This window comes from Oncorhynchus keta, chromosome 29 (assembly GCF_023373465.1).
Source record: "Oncorhynchus keta strain PuntledgeMale-10-30-2019 chromosome 29, Oket_V2, whole genome shotgun sequence".
NCBI lineage: Eukaryota > Metazoa > Chordata > Actinopteri > Salmoniformes > Salmonidae > Oncorhynchus > Oncorhynchus keta.
The window spans coordinates 15,892,693-15,919,531 of NC_068449.1; the positions used below are offsets into that span (position 1 = coordinate 15,892,693).

Sequence of the window (26,839 nt, forward strand, 5' to 3'; positions counted from 1 at the left end):
GGAGGGAGACAGAGTTTCTGCCGAGTTGGGCCACTCACCGGCTTCCTCTCTAGTGACTGACAACAGCAATTTATTCGCCATAAAGAATCTTGGGATATCACCGGAAGCACAGTAGATAGGTTTTCAAAGTGTCCTTGTGCACTCACCTAGAAGTTTGCCAAAATGTACAGACAATTTATGGTAAGCGTTCAATTATATATTCGACCAATTGTTATGTATTTGTGTACGCTATTCGATGTTTTATTTTTGGCTACTGCCGTTATCTGACATGCCTCAAGTGAACTCTAAGCTACCGAGCTATGTTGCTAAGCTAGCGTGTAACGTTAACCGTTGACTAACTAGCCTTTTTTGTCAGGGTAGTTGGCATACTAGCTAGCTATCACCTGATATTTTACACTTGCTTGACAATCAAGTTAGCCTTCTGATCTAAACATACCTGTTTTTATACAGTATATTGTTAACCTAGCTAGAATGACACATGTTAGCTACTTGGTAAGCTAACCAAATGCGTAACTACATACTTATTCAATCAGCTAAACCTAGCTTGCCACGTATTCTCTTCCACCGTCTTGAATTGTTATCCACAAGTGTAAAGGTCACATAGGTTAGCTAGGAAAATTCTGACTAGCTCTAACTATCCAAGTGTTGTAAAAGGTGGCGTTTGCGCGTACACTTGTCATGTGAATGGCTATTTTTTGGAACAGGGTTTACGTCATCTGTAACTTAAAGATGCGCTACGCTTCCTGGTTGCTAAAATTCTAATAGTCCGCCTAATTTCAGGTTGTGACAAAACAAGCAGTCATTGTGTAAAGAATAATTATACCATCTAAACCGATATGAAATATATTTTTACTAAACATATTGTATATTCATCTGTTTGAAGCTGGTGTAGAAAACCGAAAGTAAAAGACGCAGAACCTTTAGCACGGGAAGCATAGACATAGCACACACAGAACAGATCTACCGCTTATTAGACTTGCTTTCAACTTGAATGAATGATCTATAACTAAAATGTGAATTTGGTCAGGTAGCCCAAAAAGTTACATTGTAGCTTTAATGTATGTGTGTGGAGGATAATGGCGCTTTCAAGATAATTGGCATCAATGATCTTCACTTCGGAAAGTCGGAGCTCTAGAAAGATGCCAGAGTTTCCGACTTGGAATTACGAGTTAACGTTCAAAAATATGTTCCCCAGTCGGAGCTTGTTTTTTTCCCCGACTTCCCAGTTGTCTTGAAAGCTTGGAAGTCTGAGATTTCCGAGTTACCAGTGGTTTTGAACACGGCATAACTTATGCTCAACTGTCTAGAATCACAGCTAGCTACATGGCTTTCTAATGGACCAATTCTCTTGGCTAGATCTACAGTGTCTAGCAGGTGTACATTATACAGTATATACAGAAGTATGTGGACACCCCTTCAAATTAATGGATTTGGCTATTTCAGCCACACCTGTTGCTGACAGGTTTATACAATCGAGCACACAGCCAGGCAGTCTACATAGACAAACATTGACAGTAGAATGGCCTTACTAAAGAGGTCAGTGACTTTTAACATGGTGCTGTCATAGGATGCCATCTTTCCAACAAGTCAGTTTGTCAAATTTCTGCCCTGCTAGAGCTGCCCCGGTCAACTGTAAGTGCTGTTACTGTGAAGTGGAAACGTCTTGGAGCACCAATGACTGAGCTGTAAAGTGGTAGGCTACCCAAGCTCACAAAACAGGACAGAATAGTGCTGAAGTGCGTAGTTCCTAAAAATATTCTGGCCTCAGTTGCAATGCTCACTACAGAGTTCCAAACTGCCTCAAGAAGCAACGTCGGCACAATAACTGTTTGTCGGGAGCTTCATAAAATGGGTTTCCATGGCCGAGCAGCCGCACACAATGCCAAGCGTCGGCTGGAGTGGTGTATAGCTCGCCGCCATTTGACTCTGGAGCAGTGGCAACGCATTCTCTGGAGTGATGAATCATGCCCCACCATCTGGCAGTCTGACGGACAAATTTGTGTTTGGTGGATGCCAGGTGAACGCTACCTGCCCGAATGCATAGTGCCAACTGTAAAGTTTGGTGGAGGAGGAATAATGGCTTGGCTTCTTAGTTCCAGTGAAGGGAAATCTTAATGCTACAGATGCTAGTGACATTCTAGATGATTCTGTGCTTCCTGCTTTGTGGCAACAGTTTGGGGGAGGCCCTTTCCTGTTTCAGTATGACAATTACCCCTGTGCACAAAGCGAGGTCCATACAGAAATGGTTTGTTGAGATCCGTGTCAAAGAATTTGACTGGCTTGTATAACCGATGTGAAATGGCTGGCTAGTTAGCGGTGGTGCGCGCTAATAGCGTTTCAAGCGGTGACGTCACTTGCTCTGAGACCTTAAAGTAGTTGTTCCCCTTGCTCTGCAAGAGCCACGGCTTTTGTGGAGCGATGGGTAACGATGCTTTGAGGGTGGCTGTTGTCGATGTGTGCAGAGGGTCCCTGGTTCGAGCCCAGGTAGGGGAGAGGGACGGAAGCTATACCGTTACACTTGCACAGAGCCCTGTCCTCAACCCCATCGAACACCTTTGGGATTAATTGGAACGCCGACTGCTAGCCAGGCCTAATCACCCAACATCAGTGCCCGACCTCACTAATGCTCTTAGCAAGTCCCCGCATCAATGTTCCAACATCTTGTGGAAAGCCTTCCCAGAAGAGTGGAGGCTGTTATAGCAGCAAAGGGGGGACCAAATATTAATGCCCATGATTTTGAAATTAGATGTTCAACGAGCAGGTGTCCACATTCTTTTGGTCATGTATTGTAGCTAAAGCAAGGTTATTCGTTAGTGCACATGTAAATACTTCAGTAATAATTTCCAGTTAATGTTTTTATTTTTCTGCATCTCTTCCTGATCACCTATATGTTTAGAGACTTCAGCAGCTGTCCAGCCGGACTATCTCCAGTAGTGCCCGCAGACAAGTGGACAACATGGTCAGGGAGAAGCAGAAGCTGTTCCAGGTAAGCTCTAGGGCCAAGACAGGCAGATGGCGATGGAGTGGAAATGTGGAATGGAACACCTGTCTACCAAAGCTCAAATACTGTTTTTAAAAGTTGACAATTCTGTTCTGGTTTTGTTTACCTAATTTTGACAGTCAATATTTGTGTTCAATCTTGTTTGACTAGTAATGGTGCAGTAATGCTAAGGTTAAAGTTTGCACTTTATTCTCAGGTTCTGGAAACAGAATCTTATTTTCCCACCATTGTAGCCTGAAAGATAAGTATTTATGTTTGCTCATAGGTTCACTCTTAGTTTGGGCTGGGCTGACTAATTTTGCATGCAGCGTGATATGCAAACAGCTGATACAAAATGAGACTTTTGATATCAGTGCTTTGCTGAATCTTGAATAACACCCAGAGGATGTCCATTGCCCTGCTTTAAAATTGTGCATCGCCTCATGGACGTCCCGGTCGTGGCCGGCTGCGACAGAGCCTGGGCTTGAACCCAGAATCTCTGGTGGCACAGTGGCTTAGACCACTGCTCCACCCGGGAGGCTGCTTTTCTGCAATTTGTTGTTGGTTTTCATCTTAGCCTAAGAATTACCTGATCCTTTTAAAGTCATAATGTTCATGGTAAGTGTTTCCGTTTGTATTAGGTTAGGCTGTAATATGTCCCAAGTAGAACTTTGCTTTCCAATAAGTATACATCTTTTAAAAACGTTTACTTGTTTTAATTGCAGTTCTAAACATCTCACAAAATAATTGGGGCTATTGTAGTGCAGTGTGTGTTGATTAAGGAAATATTCAGGTGGTGCAAAAGTGCTTAGACCATTTTAAAATACAGCCACCAGACCGAACCATTTAGTTTGTGGTTCATATGTTGCTATGATGGGCTTCTTTGCATACTTCTGAATATCATTTCTAGGCTAATTTCCTCTTCTTCCTGTTTACACAGGCAGATAACGGGATACCAGTCCATCTGAAGGGAGGAGCCAAGGATGCTATTCTGTACAGGGCAACGATGGCCCTTACAGTCTTTGGTAAGTATGCATTACTTGTTGTACAGCCCTGATATGACCCTCCTTGAATGTAACATTGATTGTAAGTGCTAATGGAATTTTTACGGCATATGGTCAAATAATATACAGTGCCTTGCGAAAGTATTCGGCCCCCTTGAACTTTGCGACCTTTTGCCACATTTCAGGCTTCAAACATAAAGATATAAAACTGTATTTTTTTGTGAAGAATCAGCAACAAGTCGGACACAATCATGAAGTGGAACAACATTTATTGGATATTTCAAACTTTTTTAACAAATCAAAAACTGAAAAATTGGGCGTGCAAAATTATTCAGCCCCCTTAAGTTAATACTTTGCTGCGATTACAGCTGTAAGTTGCTTGGGGTATGTCTCTTATCAGTTTTGCACATTGAGAGACTGACATTTTTTCCCATTCCTCCTTGCAAAACAGCTCGAGCTCAGTGAGGTTGGATGGAGAGCATTTGTGAACAGCAGTTTTCAGTTCTTTCCACAGATTCTCGATTGGATTCAGGTCTGTACTTTGACTTGGCCATTCTAACACCCGGATATGTTTATTTTTGAACCATTCCATTGTAGATTTTGCTTTATGTTTTGGATCATTGTCTTGTTGGAAGACAAATCTCTGTCCCAGTCTCAGGTCTTTTGCAGACTCCATCAGGTTTTCTTCCAGAATGGTCCTGTATTTGGCTCCATCCATCTTCCCATCAATTTTAACCATCGTCCCTGCTGAAGAAAAGCAGGCCCAAACCATGATGCTGCCACCACCATGTTTGACAGTGGGGATGGTATGTTAAGGGTGATGAGCTGTGTTGCTTTTACGCCCAAACATAACGTTTTGCATTGTTGCCAAAAAGTTCCATTTTGGTTTCATCTGACCAGAGCACCTTCTTCCACATGTTTGGTGTGTCTCCCAGGTGGCTTGTGGCAAACTTTAAACAACACTTTTTATGGATATCTTTAAGAAATGGCTTTCTTCTTGCCACTCTTCCATAAAGGCCAGATTTGTGCAATATATATAACAATCGACAATCAGTCGATTGTTGTCCTATGGACAGAGTTTCCCACCTCAGCTGTAGATCTCTGCAGTTCATCCAGAGTGATCATGGGCCTCTTGGCTGCATCTCTGATCAGTCTTCTCCTTGTATGAGCTGAAAGTGTAGAGGGACGGCCAGGTCTTGGTAGATTTGCAGTGGTCTGATACTCCTTCCATTTCAATATTATCGCTTGCACAGTGCTCCTTGGGATGTTTAAAGCTTGGGAAATCTTTTTGTATCCAAATCCGGCTTTAAACTTCTTCACAACAGTATCTCGGACCTGCCTGGTGTATTCCTTGTTCTTCATGATGCTCTCTGTGCTTTTAACGGACCTCTGAGACGATCACAGTGCAGGTGCATTTATACGGAGACTTGATTACACACAGGTGGATTGTATTTATCATCATTAGTCATTTAGGTCAACATTGGATCATTCAGAGATCCTCACTGAACTTCTGGAGAGTTTGCTGCACTGAAAGTAAAGGGGCTGAATCATTTTGCACGCCCAATTTTTCAGTTTTTGATTTGTTAAAGTTTGAAATATCCAATAAATGTCGTTCCACTTCATGATTGTGTCCCACTTTTTGTTGATTCTTCACAAAAAAATACAGTTTTATATCTTTATGTTTGAAGCCTGAAATGTGGCAAAAGGTCGCAAAGTTCAAGGGGGCCGAATACTTTCGCAAGGCACTGTAGATCAGGTCTAACTACAAACAGTGGAGTCAAATACCAGTTTCTCACATTTCCTGCTATTTTTATAATTAGACCTTTATTAAACAAGGCAAGTCAGTTAAGAACAAGTTCTTATTTTCAATGATGGCCTAGGAACAGTGGGTTAACTGCCTTGATCAGGGGCAGAATGACAGATATTTACCTTTTCAGCTCGGGGATTCGATCTTGCAACCTTCCGAGTCTAGTCCAACACTCTAACCACTAGGCTACCTACCGCCCCTATGCCTGTTATATAAAGCATCTTTCTCCTCTCTTCACAGGAAGTGGATTTGTCGTGTATGAACTCCTCAGTGCAGCAATGCCCAAGAAGGCATGAGTGCCCTTATCCATTTCCATCCCTAAATGAATCTTCTCTGTGGTACAGATATGTATGATCTGGGAGATTTTTTTATTTTTTTCGTTCTGTCAATAATGCCAATTTGTTTCATGCATGGGATCAATATTTATTGATTGTTCAATGAATGTACCATAGAGAATAAAACCACAATACGAAGTCTTATCCATGTGAATGTTATCATTTCAAAATCTCAATAAATCTGATATAAAGAGTTATTTATTTATTTTTAGATACAGAATATGTATACTTTGTCTATAGCAATTCTGTTTTTAGCTGTGATTGTGTACATGAACCAATAGATAAACCATTATATGGGACAAAAGCCCCTGGGCCTATAGGATAATGGTTACTTCTGTGCATGTGGTTGACTTTCAATGCTCTGCCCAAAATGTATTTCCTGCTTTTAAACACTAGAGGCCCTCACTGATCGTGAAATGAGGGACATTTGACCATGTTTACAATCATCCCAAGAGTGACACTGCCTCAATGAAACCCAAGCTGTTCAAGGCTGTTGATATGGGCTACCCAGTGGTGTAGTAGTGGTTACGCTCAAATTTACCTAAAGAAAATATCAAAACTGAAGGAAAGGCACCCCATGTGGAAAAATTGTGAGAAACAATGACACACACTCTGAATGACCTAAAATTATGAATCCCATATGGGTCTTTCACAGTCAGGCCAACCCAAACTGTACCGTGCAGTAGGCTAATAGTATGTATACAACAGATGACGGAGTCAGAAATTCACAGGTTTCAAACATTCCACATCATGCTTTAAAATTATTCTTTTTTTACAGAAAAACAAAATTGTATGTTTTAAGTCCATAACAATGCTTAAACCACACCAGGAGACCAATTTTGAGGTTGGACAAATCGAATAAATTTGGATTTATTAGAGTAGTTACCCTTTAATTCAATTGTTTGATTAGAGGTGTTTCTGTAGCGCGTGAGAAGGAGTTTGCTAAAGTAATGGCCACTGGATTGATGCAAATAATCATATGATTCTGAGTGGGCATGGGCTACTTTATACCTACACGTAATGGAGAAGGTTTTTGGGAAAGCCTTTCCATCTACCAGAAGACAGTGAGACCTATTATTAACATCGCTATATTTTTCCCGTTCCTTAATTGTTTTAAACCTGGACGTTTTACTTCATATTATGAAGCATGTCTTACCTTGCTTCAAAGTAGCCTACAGCCAAAACCCCACCGTAGAAACGTGGAGGCAATTATTTTGATAGACTTACTCGTATGCGTTCCCCTGTTCTATTGGTTTATGTCAACGGTTTTTCATTGTATAGCAGCTAAATGCATTATCCTAAACATATTATCAAACCATGATAGTTGTTGCATCTTTAAGTCCCTCCTCCTTCTAACGGATATTTCCATATCTGTCCGCTTGCATGTGCGGTGTTTTCTCGCTAATTGCATTTTGGAATATCCATGCATAGGCCAACTGCAGTGTGAACATTGCTGCCTCTAAAATGTGAATGAATAATAGTTTATCAATATTTTAAGCTAGACATTCCTATCCTTTCCATCAGTCCTATTAATTTATACGGCGTATACGTCCACTACACCACTATCATACGTATCAATGGGGGTTAAGAAGTGAATAATAATAAGAAAATAAGTGGGTATAAACCTCCGATACACCACTGGGACTACCTGTCCCGTACAATTACTTAATCAAGTGAAATTGTACTAAATACGTTTAATAGTTTATTGTTTGCAGTTGTCATTAAATGTAGGACCGTGTCATTGTGTTTTAAAATCGGTGGAATTGTATGTGTACAAATTACCCGCATGTAGTCTAGGTTGCCCTGGCGACTGCATATATTCTCAGAGAGATCCACAAGAAAATCCACGAACGAGTCGTTTGGATAGTAAATTCAGCTGGTTTTTATTGATTGAACAAATACTTTCACTGAAATAGTAAGTAGACCATTTTTAAAAACCTAATATAGCCTACATTTGAATTTCCTCAGGGTTGACTGGCCAAATAGACTGTGACTCACATTATCCCTGTTAACCCGTTATAGGCACTTAAGACAGAAGATCGTGATGTGCCAAAGGAATGCAGAAAAGAATGCACTTCCCCGAAGTGTATTCCCACTGGTGAATGTTTCACATATCAAACCATGGCAAGGTTTACCGGTGGACTTTCGTAAGAGTTTACGGCGGTAAAATGAGAGTTGGGAACAGCCCCCTATTAAGTAGCAGATTGTGGAAAGATTCTACCCACTTGGACAGAGACTTCCTTCTTGTACATCTGCTGTTGGAGCTTCCAGTAGCCAGCTAGAGGAGAGAAGGGTATACCCAGAGCTCCTAAAAGTTATCTATTCGTAAAAGTTATCTTCAACGAGATTGCATTTTACATTTTTTGATTTTATTCTGTCAGAATTGACCAGGTGAGCTACAAATATTTTTATTTGATCCTGCTGTTGATTAGAAATAATTCATACAAAATAAATGCCTTTCAATGAATAAGACATTGTGCTAATCTATATGTGCTATGTATGCACCTTTTCAAAGACCTGGATACAGGAACGCAAATATTAATTTATTTCTGGGAAGATTAGTGATTTTTTTCGCGGTCGGTTAATTCTTTAGGTTATAGTTTGTCCATAAAGAAACACGTCTATGTTGGATTATTTCTGGACCCAGTGTGTAATCAAGAATTATACTGTATGAGAGTATGCGCATCGAAGGAGAATAGTTTAGCCAAAGTAATCAATATGTTAGTTGATAATTGGTAAAACTTTACTTTAAAGCAATGATACATTTGCTATTGGGTATATTGTTTTGGCAAAAGTTTTTTATTCTACATAATATATATACTTTTATAATCTATGAGTCTAACCCATACAACAGGTTTAATTATGATTACATTATTTATTAACAGTGAGTGAACGAAATACATTTTTAGACTACTTATGATTAATAACGAATATAGTTCAAGGAAAAAAGTGATTCTATTTTTTGAGATAACCGTGCATAAAGTGACAGAAGTTAGGCCGTTAAATAGGTCTACTTTTTTCTCTCTTTCATTGAACCAAATTTTGCCAGACAGTGGTGTAGGTAAATTCCTCCACTGGCAGATGTCCTTTCAGTCAGGCAAATGTAATCTATTCCCTTTCAAGGGCTCGTGACTTTCTGGCCACTCTCATCCCAACGCTACACTAAATGGGTTTGAAAATTTGATTGCAACTCTCTTCTCAGATTGATTCATGTGCTGCTGACCATAACGTATAAAAATGAAGATAAGGCTGTCGCTGGCCGTGGCTGCCTTTGTTGCTGTGTTATTCTCCACAGTTGAAGCTCAAGGTAAATGTCCCTTCCCCCTATCCCTCCTGTCAAACCTTTTCATATACCCTCCAACTCTCTCTCTCTATCGCTCTCTCTCTCGTTGTTTGATTACAGTGTTTAGGATGTAGGGGTTTTATTGTGTGTGGACCTACTTTCACATGGAAACAACCCTAATGCATTGTACAGTATGATTAATAAAATTATACCCAGTTATGTGTGTATTGTGCTTGATTTGACTTGTCCTGAACCTCGTCTCTTGTTCTGTAATGTATTATAAGTTATTTCAGAATAGTTACAATTGCATTTACTCAATCCTGGTACATGTATATAATATATTCTAAATTAGTTTTTATAATTATGATAGGACATATACAAACTCTGTCATGAAACCAAAATCAGGAAATGTCTCCAGCTATGCCAATGAGAAATCAGGGACTCTGATATTATGTCGTCAACAGTCATCTGTAATACCCAGTATGTGACATTACTGTCTCAACGGTTGGATCTGACTTTTATGTTGATGTCAGAGTCCTCACAGGGCTCTGAAACCATCATGTGTAACCATAGTCGTATTGATGTTATGGTTTGGTAAAATAATCCAGGACTCAATAGTCATTCCTTCATTGAAAATTAGATAGGATTTTTTATTTATATTCCAATGATGTGTTCTAAAACAAAAGTACACTAAAAAGAAGTAAAACTAAAATAATTTCATGGTTTAGTTATTCCCCTCTGTAATTATGTCAACTAAAATGAAGTTTACATTAGCTGTTCTAGATTTGAGTATTTCTCATATTTCGATCGCCAAACAAAATAAGTGGTCATGACATGATCATTTGTAGAAATGTGAGATCATAGTTTCAATATCCCTGATGTTCAAAACATGAGAATTCAATTCTTATGTTTTTTTTTAAGTGAAAAAACATTTTCAGACCAAAGACAAAAACCCAAAATGGAAAGTTCTTATTATTCCCCCTGAAAGCTTTTTTGGGGAGTCCGATGTCTACTCCCATATATCTTCACTAACGGAATGGAAATTAATCCTCAGACAGGGCAAAGACAAAGATAATGTGGCATTCTCAAAAACGTTGAGTTGCGATCCATATGGAAAGTTAATTTGTAGTAATTTTTGTCAGTACATGTTGCGAAATTACTTTGGCATCCCTTCTGCCTCTTTTGGAGAGTCATAGCTCTTTCCTCTGAATGACTGACTGGCTGTAGACAAATGTTACTGACAGTAGCCAGAGTCTGGCTTATGGGAAAGGCAGAGGTGTCCTCTGGTCAACCAGGGTGCTGTGATGTGCATCCACGCCTGTTGAGGGAACTCGACCGAAAAGATATCCACCAATGTTTATTGTGATTATTTTATATCTTCAATACTTTTTTTCAATGTCTTGTTTTAGAAAAGTATGTTAAAATGCAAGATGAGAAGATTGAACAGAAAATGTGCGTAGTAACAACTCTGTAACAACTGTGTTTCCAACTATTTACGACTTTTTCTACAACATTGCTCAAACAGCTTGAGCAAAGTGCCACAGCTCTTTACTCTTGTGAGTGAAAACAACCTCCCTACCCACTTTCCTTACCCAATGTCCCCCTCCATCTCCCCACCTCCCCTTTACTCAACACCCCTCCCTACCCACTTTCCTTACCCAACTTCCCCCTCCATCTCCCCACCTCCCCTTTACTCAACACCCCTCCCTACCCACTTTCCTTACCCAACTTCCCCCTCCATCTCCCCACCTCCCCTTTACTCAACACCCCTCCCTACCCACTTTCCTTACCCAACTTCCCCCTCCATCTCCCCACCTCCCCTTTACTCAACACCCCTCCCTACCCACTTTCCTTACCCAACTTCCCCCTCCATCTCCCCACCTCCCCTTTACTCAACACCCCTCCCTACCCACTTTCCTTACCCAACTTCCCCCTCCATCTCCCCACCTCCCCTTTACTCAACACCCTCCCTACCCACTTTCCTTGCCCAACTTCCCCCTCCATCACCCCACCTCCCCTTTACTTAACACCCCTCCCTACCCACTTTCCTTACCCAACTTCCCCCACCATCTCCCCACCTCCCCTTTATTCAACACCCCTCCCTACCCACTTTCCTTACCCAACTTCCACCTCCATCTCCCCACCTCCCCTTTACTCAACACCCCTCCCTACCCACTTTCCTTACCCAACTTCCCCCTCCATCTCCCCACCTCCCCTTTACTTAACACCCCTCCCTACCCACTTTCCTTACCCAATTTCACCCTCCATCTCCCCACCTCCCCTTTACTCAACACCCCTCCCTACCCACTTTCCTTGCCCAACTTCCCCCTCCATCTCCCCACCTCCCCCTTTACTTAACACCCCTCCCTACCCATACCCAACTTCCCCACCATCTCCCCACCTCCCTTTACTCAACACCCCTCCCTACCCACTTTCCTTACCCAACTTCCCCCTCCATCTCCCCACCTCCCCTTTACTTAACACCCCTCCCTACCCACTTTCCTTACCCAACTTCCCCCACCATCTCCCCACCTCCCCTTTACTCAACACCCCTCCCTACCCACTTTCCTTACCAAACGTCCCCCTCCATCTCCCCACCTCCCCTTTACTTAACACCCCCCCTACCCCTACCCACTTCCCCTCCTTTCCTTACCCACCCCTTACCCCCCCTCCATCTCCCCACCTCCCCTTTACTCAACACCCCTCCCTACCCACTTTCCTTACCCAACTTCCCCCTCCATCTCCCCACCTCCCCTTTACTCAACACCCCTCCCTACCCACTTTCCTTACCCAACTTCCCCCTCCATCTCCCCACCTCCCCTTTACTCAACACCCCTCCCTACCCACTTTCCTTACCCAACTTCCCCCTCCATCTCCCCACCTCCCCTTTACTCAACACCCCTCCCTACCCACTTTCCTTACCCAACTTCCCCCTCCATCTCCCCACCTCCCCTTTACTCAACACCCCTCCCTACCCACTTTCCTTACCCAACTTCCCCCTCCATCTCCCCACCTCCCTTTACTCAACACCCCTCCCTACCCACTTTCCTTTACCCAACTTCCCCCTCCATCTCCCCACCTCCCCTTTACTTCAACACCCTCCCTACCCACTTTCCTTACCCAACTTCCCCCTCCATCTCCCCACCTCCCCTTTACTCAACACCCCTCCCTACCCACTTTCCTTGCCCAACTTCCCCTCCATCTCCCCACCTCCCCTTTACTTAACACCCCTCCCTACCCACTTTCCTTACCCAACTTCCCCCTCCATCTCCCCACCTCCCCTTTACTCAACACCCCTCCCTACCCACTTTCCTTACCAAACGTCCCCTCCATCTCCCCACCTCCCCTTTACTCAACACCCCTCCCTACCCACTTTCCTTACCCAACTTCCCCCTCCATTTCCCCACCTCCCCTTTACTCAACACCCCTCCCTACCCACTTTCCTTACCCAACTTCCCCCTCCATCTCCCCACCTCCCCTTTACTCAACACCCCTCCCTACCCACTTTCCTTACCCAACTTCCCCCTCCATCTCCCCACCTCCCCTTTACTCAACACCCCTCCCTACCCACTTTCCTTACCCAACTTCCCCCTCCATCTCCCCACCTCCCCTTTACTCAACACCCCTCCCTACCCACTTTCCTTACCCAACTTCCCCCTCCATCTCCCCACCTCCCCTTTACTTAACACCCTCCCTACCCACTTTCCTTACCCAACTTCCCCCACCATCTCCCCACCTCCCCTTTACTCAACACCCCTCCCTACCCACTTTCCTTACCCAACTTCCCCCTCCATCTCCCCACCTCCCCTTTACTCAACACCCCTCCCTACCCACTTTCCTTACCCAACTTCCCCCTCCATCTCCCCACCTCCCCTTTACTCAACACCCCTCCCTACCCACTTTCCTTACCCAACTTCCCCCTCCATCTCCCCACCTCCCCTTTACTCAACACCCCTCCCTACCCACTTTCCTTACCCAACTTCCCCCTCCATCTCCCCACCTCCCCTTTACTTAACACCCCTCCCTACCCACTTTCCTTACCCAACTTCCCCCTCCATCTCCCCACCTCCCCTTTACTCAACACCCCTCCCTACCCACTTTCCTTACCCAACTTCCCCCTCCATCTCCCCACCTCCCCTTTACTTAACACCCCTCCCTACCCACTTTCCTTACCCAACTTCCCCCTCCATCTCCCCACCTCCCCTTTACTCAACACCCCTCCCTACCCACTTTCATTACCCAACTCCCCTCTCCATCTCCCCACCTCCCCTTTACTTAACACCCCTCCCTACCCACTTTCCTTACCCAACTTCCCCCACCATCTCCCCACCTCCTTTACTCAACACCCCTCCCTACCCACTTTCCTTACCAAACGTCCCCTCCATCTCCCCACCTCCCCTTTACTTAACACCCTCCCTACCCACTTTCCATACCCAACTTCCCCCTCCATCTCCCCACCTCCCCTTTACTCAACACCCCTCCCTACCCACTTTCCTTGCCCAACTTCCCCCTCCATCTCCCCACCTCCCCTTTACTCAACACCCTCCCTACCCACTTTCCTTACCCAACTTCCCCCTCCATCTCCCCACCTCCCCTTTACTCAACACCCTCCCTACCCACTTTCCTTACCCAACTTCCCCTCCATCTCCCCACCTCCCCTTTACTTAACACCCCTCCCTACCCACTTTCCTTACCCAACTTCCCCCTCCATCTCCCCACCTCCCCTTTACTCAACACCCCTCCCTACCCACTTTCCTTACCCAACTTCCCCCTCCATCTCCCCACCTCCCCTTTACTCAACACCCCTCCCTACCCACTTTCCTTACCCAACTTCCCCCTCCATCTCCCCACCTCCCCTTTACTCAACACCCCTCCCTACCCACTTTCCTTACCCAACTTCCCCCTCCATCTCCCCACCTCCCCTTTACTCAACACCCCTCCCTACCCACTTTCCTTACCCAACTTCCCCCTCCATCTCCCCACCTCCCCTTTACTCAACACCCCTCCCTACCCACTTTCCTTGCCCAACTTCCCCCTCCATCTCCCCCCTCCCCTTTACTTAACACCCCTCCCTACCCACTTTCCTTACCCAACTTCCCCCACCATCTCCCCACCTCCCTTTACTCAACACCCCTCCCTACCCACTTTCCTTACCCAACTTCCCCTCCATCTCCCCACCTCCCCTTTACTTAACACCCCTCCCTACCCACTTTCCTTACCCAACTTCCCCCTCCATCTCCCCACCTCCCCTTTACTCAACACCCCTCCCTACCCACTTTCCTTGCCCCTTCCCCCTCCATCTCCCCACCTCCCCTTTTTAACACCCCTCCCTACCCACTTTCCTTACCCAACTTCCCCCACCATCTCCCCACCTCCCCTTTACTCAACACCCCTCCCTACCCACTTTCCTTACCCAACTTCCCCCTCCATCTCCCCACCTCCCCTTTACTTAACACCCCTCCCTACCCACTTTCCTTACCCAACTTCCCCCTCCATCTCCCCACCTCCCCTTTACTCAACACCCCTCCCTACCCACTTTCCTTGCAACTTCCCCCTCCATCTCCCCACCTCCCCTTTACTCAACACCCTCCCTACCCACTTTCCTTACCCAACTTCCCCTCCATCTCCCCACCTCCCCTTTACTCAACACCCCTCCCTACCCACTTTCCTTACCCAACTTCCCCCTCCATCTCCCCACCTCCCCTTTACTTAACACCCCTCCCTACCCACTTTCCTTACCCAACTTCCCCCTCCATCTCCCCACCTCCCCTTTACTCAACACCCCTCCCTACCCACTTTCCTTACCCAACTTCCCCCTCCATCTCCCCACCTCCCCTTTACTCAACACCCCTCCCTACCCACTTTCCTTACCCAACTTCCCCCTCCATCTCCCCACCTCCCCTTTACTCAACACCCCTCCCTACCCACTCTCCTTACCCAACTTCCCCCTCCATCTCCCCACCTCCCCTTTACTCAAAACCCCTCCCTACCCCCAAGTGGGTTTATTTATTCTTGTTCAGAGACTTTCTTGGAGACATGAGGGGAGCTTTCCCGGGCCCCCTGAATTGATGTCAGGTTGGTGATCCTCTTTTACTGTGTACCAATAGCAGCTTAGTTCAGGTCCTAGTTGTTGTCCGCCTGTGCATTCAGTGTGTCCTGAGCTGTGGCTTTCTCAGTGGGTATTTTACAATGATATTCTTGCATCCCATCCCACTGCCCCTCCTCAACAGCTTGCATGCCACCCACCTGCTGACATGGTCTGCAAGGCCAGCCTTGGCATGTATGTCTTCATCACATACTCATCATCATCATGGACTATAGTATGTAGCATATAAGAAGTGCCTATACAGACATAGGCTAGAGGAGGAAGAGGCACTCCTACAGCACCTCACTTCGTAAATGTTAAGACTCTTACATTCTGACAGTTCTAGCTATCTTGTTATTCTGTTTACCCTCAAGTACATGTTTATATGTCCAAACACTTTTGTTTCCAATTTAACTGTACTCACATAAAGGTGAAAGGTCACTCAACACTCAGCTGATCTAAATAGGTTGCATGTGAACCCCAACTGAGGAAGAATATCATGTTAAAATGTGTTTATTATCTCTGTGTGTGGTCTGTCATGTACATGGAAACTTTCATCCAATTTGTCAAGTTGTTCTAAACAACTTTCTCATGTACATGTGCATGGTGCCGTGGCAGCCAGCTCAATGTGGACACGTGTGTTGTTGTCAGATGGCATCTGTTGTTTTATTTTTTTCAATATATTTGTAAATGATTTCCCCCTGTATCTCAACTCTCTCTTCATGTTGTCTGTGTAAGGCAAGCAGTGTCCCAGCACCTCATGCCATGCTGTTCACTCTGCCAATGAAAAGAACGTACACAACAGTCTCCCGTGACACATTGTGTATTCTTTTTGCAAGGTTTGCAATGGATTTATGCCAATGACTTGTGCTAGTCTCTAAATATACAAATAGTTTGTCAAAATATGTATATATACTCTGTATATATAACATGTGTTAAAATCAGCAAATGCCATCAACATTACCTGGCAATCTTGACTCCATTGTATAATCAAGAATGTTGGAATGAAAATGTTGTTGTACTTGTGTGTTGTTCCAATCAACTCCATGACTTGAGAGCAACCTGTTGGTGCTGGTTGGTTGGGCATGCGTGGTAATGACTGCACTCAGCATGTATTGGATGGTTCACTCAATGTTTGTCCTTAGGGGAGTTTTGTGTGGAGTTGGTCTGTATTAATGTTGTTTACTCCAGACTTCCGGTGCTTGAGTTGCTGACTAGGGTCACCTGGTCGTGCAACTCAAACAAATGCCATTTTGTTTTCCAAAATGGCTTCTCACACTTTTTAAATGTTGTTGTAAGTTTATTTTTTGTCACATTTACCATGGATGTGGGTTTTTGTCTCCCTCAACAATGAACGTCTCAACTTCAGTCATGAAGTGTTTATCGTTGGGCTAAATGTGAATGCTTGATATAAAATGCCTTGCTGAAATACTTGATCAACACTTATATACTCATACCCATGTTTTGCTCACATGTAAGTTAACATCAGTTCCTCTTTTGTTTGCAGTGGAGCCCCCCTCAGACTTGAAATTTAAAATTCTAAATGAGAACACAGTGCAAATGTCATGGAGAAAACCGTCGCAAAGGATACAAGGCTACAGAATACAAGTTGTATCGGATACAGGTTCGTATTTATTGATCTCAGCAGTTAATTGACGTTTGCCTTACTAATTATAGCCTTTCATGCCAAGCTGAATGATAATTTGCACCAATGCTAATGGCAACCCATTCTCTATATCCCAGATGAACCAGCCAAAGAGTTTAACCTCCCAGCCACTGCTACAAAGACGTCTATCCCAGACCTGACTCCTGATCTGGACTACTCAGTGTCCATCATCTCCTATGATGGCACAGAGGAGAGTATACCCATCTTTGGCCAGCTCACTAGTAAGTGCTCAATATTCAAATCAAAACAAATGCATCTCCTGCACCAAATACAACAGGTGTAGACCTTAAAGTGAAATGCTTAAATTACTTAAAAATAAGTTGAAATGTAGCAAATAATTAAGGAGCAACAATAAAATAACAGTAGCAAAGCTATATACAGGGGGTTCCTGTACAGAGGGTTCCGGTACAGGGTCAATGTGAGGGGGCACCAGTTAGCCAATGTAATTGAGGTAATATGTACACGTAGGTAGAGGTAAAGTGACTATGCATGGATTATAAACAGGGAGTAGAAGCAGCGTAAAAATGTGGGGTGGGGACAATGCAATTAGTCCTGGTAGCCATTTTATTAACTGTTCAAGAGTCTTATGGCTTGGGGGTAGAAGCTGTTAAGAAGCCTTTTTGACCTAGACTTGGCGCTCCGGTACAGCTTGCCGTGTGGTAGCAGAGAGAACAGTCTTTGACTAGGATGGCTGGAGTCCTTGGCATATTTTGGGGCTTTCCTCTGACACTGCCTGGTATAGAGGTCCTGGATGGCAGGAAGCTTGGGCCCAGTGATATATTCTGATGCTGTTACAAGGTTAAAAATAACTTGTGTGAAAAGTCAGATGGCTTTCCCAAAAGCCTGATGTGGACTGATATCAAAAGGGTTTAACCTCAGAGCAGATCACTCAGCCATAGGAACAATGGGCCAATTACATAGTTTCAAGCCTCCAGCTGTCTATGGTGTAGCTGCCAAGTGAGATGAAAAACATACGATTTTTAATGGAACAAATGAGAGTTTATATCGTTAGCTTCTTGACACATCAGAAGAAGGAAATCACATTTGATTATTGAAACTTGAATAATTTATAGGTAATGAACCAGGAAAAATATGTTTATATGTATGTGGTTGATATCTCATTGAAGAGGCTTGATGATGTGTTGATTGTCTTGGATTTATACATGGCCTATGGCACACAGGATGTCATGATAACAGTTCAAGTTCTCTTGTGTTTCAGTTCAATCCAGTAACACAAGTGGAACAGCAAGGAGACCTCAGACTTCAGATGCAATCAGTAAGTATGTTTATCTCAATGTCAACCAATCCCCTCTATGCCCATTGCCTGTCCACATAGCTGTACCATTTTTCCAGTACATTTTTTGTGTTTGTCCATGAACTTCCATCATAATCATAATGGTTTTCTCTGGAATATTTTCCTCAGCCTCAAATACCCCTTCTGTACTGATGAGTTGTCACAGTGTCAGCAGACAGGTGGACCGACAGTGGCTGAGAATGTACACTGTAATTCGTAAATGAAAACAGTCTTCACATTGAGGCAAATGGGTTCCTTTTGGGCTCCCATAATCCAATGAGTGGGATGACGTCACTGGCATGCCAACTCGGTGCATGTCCGTCCTTTAAATTAAATGTTGAAAGAAGTGGAAAGGATTACTGCTCTGACCAGAAGTCCTTTTACTGGAGTTCTTTGCCTCTCCATGAGTCCAGTCTGTGAATTGACAGGGAGACACGCTTACTTTTCCCCACCATGTACGATTTGGGTGGAAATTGAACCGGAAGTCCCGAATACAAAATCTGGTAGAACGCTCTTACCGCTCTCACAATTGACCTAATTGTCCTGCTAAATCAGTAGAATATTTGATGTTTTATCAATAAATCTTCAAAAGGTGAGAATAACAAGATGTGAGAAGCACATACGCATAAAGAGTCAAATAAAAAAATAAAAATCTAAGATTCAAGACATTCATAGAAGTCCTGCGAATTATTGCATCTTGGATGTTCCAGAGAATCGGATGGATCTATGATTTAAAAACCCACTAGGGTTTGAAAACATAAAACCGAACAATACCGTTGAAAGTTTCAGGGATTACTTGGTCCATAAAAACACATTTTTGTGTTCATGACTGTTGGAATATCATCTGTCAGATATTTTCATTAGAGTACCACAAAGGTGCACCAATCTGTCAGATTGTGTTCAGACAATGAATTGTGTTGCCTCTCTCCCCATCCCCCTCTCCACCCCTCCAGAGTGTCCAATCAATGCCATAGCAGACCTGGTCTTCCTGGTGGATGGCTCCTGGAGCGTTGGCAGGGAAAACTTCAAGCATATCCGCAGCTTCATCAGTGCCTTGGCTGGTGCCTTCGACATCGGAGAGGACAAGACCAGGGTGGCCGTGGTCCAGTACAGCACAGACACCCGCACTGAGTTCCCCCTCAACCGCCACTCCAAACGAGGGGAGCTTCTCAAAGCCATCAACACCCTGCCCTACAAGGGAGGAAACACCATGACAGGTATACATGATTTGTGTGACTTAACAGCCTACTTGGACGTGTTTGATCCCTTACAGCATGGATAGCCTGTAGATCATTTGTAAATTCTTGTAAGACCGAATCCTAACTTGAGATTTGTGTGTGTAACTCGAACATTGGTGCAAATCTTCCATTTTATGTTCTGTTTCCGTGCTTGTTCTCGATGTAGACTTCCGCCCACAGACAATAAATGTTGTCTTACGCTGAAAGATTTTCGGTAACACTATTTTCTTAAAGGTAAATTATGTTACACTCTGTCTCTAGGGGACGCCATGGACTACCTGCTGAAAAACATCTTTACGGAGGCGGCTGGCGCCAGGAAAGGCTTTCCGAAGATAGCCATGATCATCACAGACGGAAAATCCCAGGACCCAGTGGAGGAGTATGCTAAACGACTCAGGAACATTGGAGTGGAAATATTTGCCTTAGGTACTGCTCTTTCTTGAGAACATCCTTATAATGCTTTTAGTTTGTGTGTGCCTGGAGATTCTGTAATGGCTGATGTCCAGAGTACTCCATTTCTCAGGCTAATTTGTAAGATGTTTTTCACAATGTAGGTATCAAAGGAGCAGATGAGGATGAACTGAAGGAAATGGCCTCACCTCCCCACAACACACATGTCTACAATGTTCCTAACTTTGATGTGATCAAGGCAGTGCAGAAAAAGCTCATCACTCAGGTGTGCTCCAGTGTGGAAGACCAGCTCAACTCTCTAGTGAGCGGAGATGATGGTAAGACATTATAGATGATGGTAAGACATTATAGATGATGGTAAGACATTAAAGATGATGGTAAGATATTATAGATGATGGTAAGACATTAAAGATGATGGTAAGACATTATAGATGATGGTAAGACATTATAGATGACGTTAAGAGTTTAAAGATGATGGTAAGACATTATAGATGATGGTAAGACATTAAAGATGATGGTAAGACATTATAGATGACGATAAACATTATAGATGACTGTAAGACATTATAGATGATGGTAAGACATTAAAGATGGCGGTAAGACATTATAGATGACGGTAAGACATTATAGATGACGGTAAGACATTATAGAGGGCGGTAAGACATTATAGATTACAGGTAAGACATTAAAGATGACGGTAAGACATTATAGATGACGGTAAGACATTATAGATTACGGTAAGACATTAAAGATGACGGTAAGACATTATAGATGACGGTAAGACATTAAAGATGATGGTAAGACATTATAGATGATGGTAAGACATTATAGATGATGTTAAGACATTATAGATGATGGTAAGACATTATAGATGATGGTAAGACATTATAGATGATGGTAAGACATTATAGATGATGGTAAGACATTAAAGATGACGGTAAGACATTATAGATGACGGTAAGACATTAAAGATGATGGTAAGACATTATAGATCATGGTAAGACATTATAGATGATGTTAAGACATTATAGATGATGGTAAGACATTATAGATGATGGTAAGACATTATAGATGATCGTAAGACATTATAGATGATGGTAAGACATTAATGATGACGGTAAAACATTATAGATGACGGTAAGACATTATAGATGACGGTAAGAGTTTAAAGATGACGGTAAGACATTATAGATGATGGTAAGACATTATAAATGACGGTAATACATTATAGATGACTGTAAGACATTAAAGATGACGGTAAGACATTATAGATGGTGGTAAGACATTATAGATGATGGTAAGACATTATAGATGATGTTAAGACATTATAGATGACGGTAAGACATTATAGATGACTGTAAGACATTATAGATGGTGGTAAGACATTATAGATGACGGTAAGACATTATAGATGACGGTAAGATATTATAGATGACGGTAAGATATTATAGATGATGGTAAGACATTAAAGATGACGGTAAGACATTATAGATGACGGTAAGACATTATAGATGACGGTAAGACATTATAGATGACGGTAAGACATTATAGATGACGGTAAGACATTATAGATGACGGTAAGACATTATAGATGACGGTAAGACATTATAGATGACGGTAAGACATTATAGATGGCGGTAAAACATTATAGATTACAGGTAAGCCATTAAAGATGACAGAAAGACATTATAGATGATGGTAAGACCTTATAGATGATAGTAAGACATTATAGATGACGGTAAGACATTAAAGATGACGGTAAGACATTATAGATGACGGTAAGACATAGATAATGTATTACATCACATTTCCATTGTTTGATTTAAGTCTTCACCTATTTCAAGTACATTGTCAGAAATAGGTATGGTCAATGTAACAAATCAACAACTTTGTAACTGTAAATGTATTGTTGAATTGTTTCCTAACCAAACTACATTTGTTCTGTCTCTAGTGGTGGAACCGGCCTTTAACCTTCAGGTGCTTGAGATCTCCTCTAAGTCCATGAGGGTGACGTGGGATCCCTCTCTGGGGGAGATCACAGGCTACAAGCTGACCCTGATGCCCATGATGGCTGGGATGAAGCGCCAGGTGGTATATGTGGGGCCCACCCAGACCTCCGTCAACGTCCGGGACCTGTCCCCAGAGACTGAGTACGAGATCAGCCTGTTCGCCCTGAAGGGTCTGACACCCAGTGATGCTGTCCTGGCCATGGAGAAGACTCAGCCTGTCAAGGTGTCATTGGGTGAGATAACGCTCTGTAACAGCATATCAGTGATCCACTCACTCTCTCACATACTAACTCACTGAAAGTTTACTTAGTTGCTATGTAAAAGAACAACCTATTTCATAATGTAGACCATATAGAGATGACATCTAATGTATTTTCCACCCCAGAATGTTCTCTTGGAGTGGACGTACAAGCTGACGTGGTCCTGCTGGTCGATGGTTCCTACAGTATCGGATTACAAAACTTTGCCAAAGTCAGAGCTTTCCTGGAGGTCCTGGTCAACTCCTTCAACGTCGGGCTTGACAAGATCCGGCTCAGCTTGGTCCAGTACAGCAGGGACCCCCACACTGAGTTCGCCCTGAACACCTATGATGACATTGCTTCAGTGGTCAAGGCTGTCCGGACGTTCCCTTACCGCGGAGGCTCCACCAACACGGGCAAGGCCATGAACTACGTCAGGGAGAAGATCTTTATCTCCACCCGAGGCGCTCGAACCAGCGTCCCACGTGTCATGGTCCTCATCACAGACGGCAAGTCCTCGGACTCCTTCAAGGATGCGGCCACCAACCTAAGGAATGTAGATGTGGAGATCTTTGCTGTGGGGGTGAAGGACGCTGTAAGGTCAGAGCTGGAAGCCATTGCTAACGCCCCAGCAGCGACCCACGTATACACTGTGGAGGACTTTGATGCTTTCCAGAGGATCTCCAAGGAGCTCACCCAGTCCATCTGCCTGAGGATCGAACAAGAGCTCCTAAACATCAAGAAGAGGAGTGAGTAGCCATTTAACATTTCCATGGTAATAGAACAATGCTGAGACTCAGAATTTTCACTTTAAAATGTATGTCAAACAAAAACCAATGATTGTAAAGTTAAACAAACCATGCACAATGACTAGTTTTAACAATTTCCACTGAAAATTGTGCAAAAACACATTTACTTGAAGATCACTGCAGATGCAAAGTTTGGTAGCAGAATGACAGCACAAACAGTACAAACTGTAATTATGTTACCAAACTTAGCATCAGCCATGTTCTTCAAGTAAACGTGTTTTTGTAACATTTTCAGTGGACATTGTTAATAGTAGTCCTTGTGCATAGAGTTGTATGGTTTGTTTAAGAATAATTAGTTTGACATACATTTTAAAGTGGAAATTCTGAGTCTCAGTATTAAATGCCCGTATCCTTATAACAAAGGGCTGGGGTTTTTCCTTCTCTGGTCATGTGGTCAACAAAAACTCCTAGCCCTACTCATTACACATACCCCTGTTTGAAGTTTAGCATGCTTACTCTGGGCTGTACTGTACCTGTAACTATAGCTACATAACCATACATGCAGGTTTCTTTAGTGGCAGCCGCTAAGTGACCTCGAACTCTGTATAGTCCATTGTAATCAGTTATTTGTGCTGCGGTAAAGCAGGTCAGAACTGTGTTACTGCAATAGTGATATCATAATGTAACTACATCTCCACTACACAAAAGGCTGAGTAATAATCTGAATCTATTATTACCCTTGCCTTGGTCTGTTTCTTTCTCCCCAGCTGGCTTCTGGTCAGGCAAACACAAGCGAGGTATTCATTGTCAGGGTTCTCCCCAGGATTTTTTAACAAGGTGGTGGTGCTGCTGAGAACACCTGGAACTGCCATTTCCTGCAATCTAGAGCAAATAAATACTCAATTAGGGTGTGGTGCCTTGCCTTAAATGATAACAAATACAAATATATAGTACTTTTATTATTTTTTTACATTGTGGTGCAGCCAGTCAGCGTAGTGCCCTTCTTGCATTTTTTGGGGAGAACCCTGATTGTTTTATCTCTCTGGGCATGCTGCCTTCAAAATATCACAAAACCATATGCCTGCATCTCAGGAGAGCTCGTTGAACCATTTGTTATCGTTTACTGTTTTTAAACACTATAGCAACTGACTGGAGACCCTCTGTTATTCTGACCTAAATGTCCTTCCAATTCAAAGGCCACCCGTCTCTGAAAGTCAACAGGACTTTAGACAGTTTTCAACACCACAGTGCCAGGACATCAATTTATCTGCTACACTTATTATCAGTAATGATCCCCCTTTTCCAAGAACACAAAACAATTAGCCATTGGCAATGTCCTGGGGTTTTAATATGAATTTGTTGTAATCTTGTCGGCTTAATGCATAATGCTAGCATTCAGTATGAGGAGTGTTTCCTACGACCAAGACACTCATGGAAGATAAATGGTCAAATATGGATCTGTGAATGATGTTGAATGAGTTCAACTCATTGGTTCCATTCCAGCTTTTCTGAATGAATAAGATAGACACCTCTGCTTAGCATTATCAAAAGCCCTAACGATGACATTTCCTGTGAGGACAAAACACAAGCCAGTCACTTAATTGTGTTTTATCCCTCTCGTCAGGTCTGATTGCACCCAGGGACCTGGAGTTCTCTGAGGTGACATCCAGAAGCTTCCGTGTCACCTGGACAACCGATTCCACCAACGTCATGTCCTACTTGGTGCGTTTCCGTAAGGCAGAGGACATCACTGGGGACTACATCTCCCTGGCTGTGCCAGCCGACACCACCAGCGCCATCCTGCCACACCTCACCCCCTTCACCACCTACGAGGTCAACGTGTTCGCCCAGTATGACAAAGGAGACAGTTTCCCTCTGTCAGGGGAGGAGACCACTTTGGAAGGTAAGGGGTTTAAAGCATACACATTCAGGGGTTTCACAGCATAATCAAGTGAAGAGATACAGTACACTCTACAGAACCTCAAATATTTCTTCTGCTGTACCCATAAGAGAAACCTTTGAAGAACTCTTGTTGGTTCAAGTTTAGAACCCTTTTGGTTTCAAGTAAAACCCTTTTGGGTCCCATGTAGAATCCAAAAGGGTTCTACCTGGAACGAAAAAGGGTTTTTACCTGGAACCAAAAAGGGTTATCCTATGGGGACAGCCAAAGAACCCTTTTGGAACCCTTTTTTTCTAAGAGTATATATGTTATAGTGCTTTTGCTGTTTCTCACAAGTTTATGTTTCTCACAAGTTCAATAGTTTACACAGAAGGCTGGGTGTGGAGTCTTTGTCCTTACAAATTACATTGACAAGCCACTGCTAAACAAAACCTAAACATTCTTCTTTCTAGAACGAGGGACGGTGCAGGGCCTGAGTGTGTCTGAGGAGACCACGGACAGTTTCCGGGTGTCGTGGCTGGCGGCGCCAGGGCCCGTGGTGAGGTACCGGCTGTCCTACATCCCCATGACAGGGGGAGGAGAGGTTCTGGAGGCCCAGACCAACGGACCTGACACCAGTATCGTGCTCCAGGAACTGTTCCCCATCACCACCTACCATGTGTCTGTGTCTGCAGAGTACACCTCTGGCCTGGGACACGAGATGCAGGTGGACGGAACCACCAAGGAAGGTCAGTCAGTTAACCAGCATGGCTGCTAACATTTCAATTCCTTACCTATAGCTAATGCAGTTTATACTGTACATACATGTTTGTCCTTTCCTTCTCAGTCCGTGGTTCTCCCCGTGATCTCCGTGTATTCAACGAGACCATGTCTAGCATGAAGGTGTCATGGAGGGCCGCTCCTGGGAATGTCCTCCAGTACCGCGTGGCCTTCAAACCAGCCGACGGCACCGGGGAGAGGAAGGAGATAGCTGTGAAAGGAGACTCCACCGTGGCTCTGCTGAAGAACCTCCAGCCTGCTACTGAATATGAGCTGTTTGTCAGCGCCCGCTACGCCTCTGGGCTGGGAGACCCACTCCTGGGTACAGGCACCACCCTAGAAGGTACAACACTTATGTTTGTTATAACTGTCTGCTCTTTGGCTGCTTTGAAGGGGTTGTGTTTCAGAGAGAGAGAGGGAGATAGATAGATAGATAGATAGATAGATAGAGAGAGAGAGAGAGAGAGAGAGAGAGAGAGAGAGAGAGAGAGAGAGAGAGAGAGAGAGAGAGAGAGAGAGGCATGGTGTATGTGGCATGGCACGGTGTAGGATGTCAGCCTAGAAAATCATACTGCCCTAGAAATCCTTCCCAGATATCTCAGGATACCACTTCTATGAATGACTGTTAAGGGAAACTCTGTAAGTGCTGGAATATTGAACTTTATGTAATTCCTGTGACACAGACACACTGTAGGTTAGCTCTGCTTTATTGCCCATGAAGCAGGGAGAGCTGGAAATGGGGGTACTTTCGTAAACCTAAAACACTCCTGAGTACAGCCAACACATGCCATGCTAGACTAGCTCATGCAGTTTTACACACTCTAGGGACATATGGGTTATTTGAGATTATTTTATGTGACACATTCAATATCACTTTAAAGGAAAATACCACTCAAAATGTTTTGTTATTCGTTTCATTAGTCCGATACAGTCCCAAAATGTTTTCCATGTCGGCAATCAAGTTTTCGTTTTGCCAAAATATATATTTTTGTGGTATTTTCATTCAATGATTTTGTAAACCATTTGGAATAGCAATGCTGCTGATCAGAGACGGCTTACTCTGCTAACTGGAATCCTCAA

The 26,839-nt window shown here is 43.6% G+C and overlaps 2 protein-coding genes across 5 annotated transcripts in view; both read left to right on the forward strand.

Moving 5' to 3' along the window:
- Window positions 1-6,270, forward strand: LOC118362339 (cytochrome c oxidase subunit 7A2, mitochondrial-like). Of its 2 annotated transcripts, none has more exons than XM_052486112.1 (4): window positions 1-180; window positions 2,897-2,986; window positions 3,921-4,005; window positions 4,436-6,025. In XM_052486112.1, exons 1-4 carry the CDS (start codon window positions 163-165, stop codon window positions 4,447-4,449), a joined length of 207 nt encoding a protein of 68 aa, XP_052342072.1. In that variant the 5' UTR covers window positions 1-162; the 3' UTR covers window positions 4,450-6,025. The 2 variants fall into 2 exon arrangements, with proteins under 2 accessions (XP_052342072.1, XP_035598477.1); XM_035742584.1 differs by lacking the exon at window positions 4,436-6,025 and adding an exon at window positions 6,032-6,270 and having other exon boundaries at window positions 5-180.
- Window positions 6,271-8,234: 1,964 nt separating this feature from the next.
- Window positions 8,235-26,839, forward strand: part of LOC118362340 (collagen alpha-1(XII) chain-like) — a 98,720-nt gene continuing 80,115 nt past the window's right edge. Inside the window, exons 1-13 of one of the 3 annotated variants that reach the window (XM_052486114.1) lie at window positions 8,235-8,517; window positions 9,329-9,433; window positions 17,002-17,118; window positions 17,238-17,381; window positions 18,380-18,436; window positions 19,408-19,671; window positions 19,954-20,118; window positions 20,247-20,420; window positions 22,055-22,345; window positions 22,498-23,100; window positions 24,725-25,003; window positions 25,453-25,728; window positions 25,827-26,102. In XM_052486114.1, coding sequence (XP_052342074.1) covers window positions 9,364-9,433; window positions 17,002-17,118; window positions 17,238-17,381; window positions 18,380-18,436; window positions 19,408-19,671; window positions 19,954-20,118; window positions 20,247-20,420; window positions 22,055-22,345; window positions 22,498-23,100; window positions 24,725-25,003; window positions 25,453-25,728; window positions 25,827-26,102 — 2,716 coding nt within the window. In that variant the 5' untranslated portion in view covers window positions 8,235-8,517; window positions 9,329-9,363. The remainder of the gene's footprint in view (window positions 8,518-9,328; window positions 9,434-17,001; window positions 17,119-17,237; window positions 17,382-18,379; window positions 18,437-19,407; window positions 19,672-19,953; window positions 20,119-20,246; window positions 20,421-22,054; window positions 22,346-22,497; window positions 23,101-24,724; window positions 25,004-25,452; window positions 25,729-25,826; window positions 26,103-26,839) is intronic. The other 2 variants (XM_052486113.1, XM_052486115.1) reach the window with 2 other exon arrangements.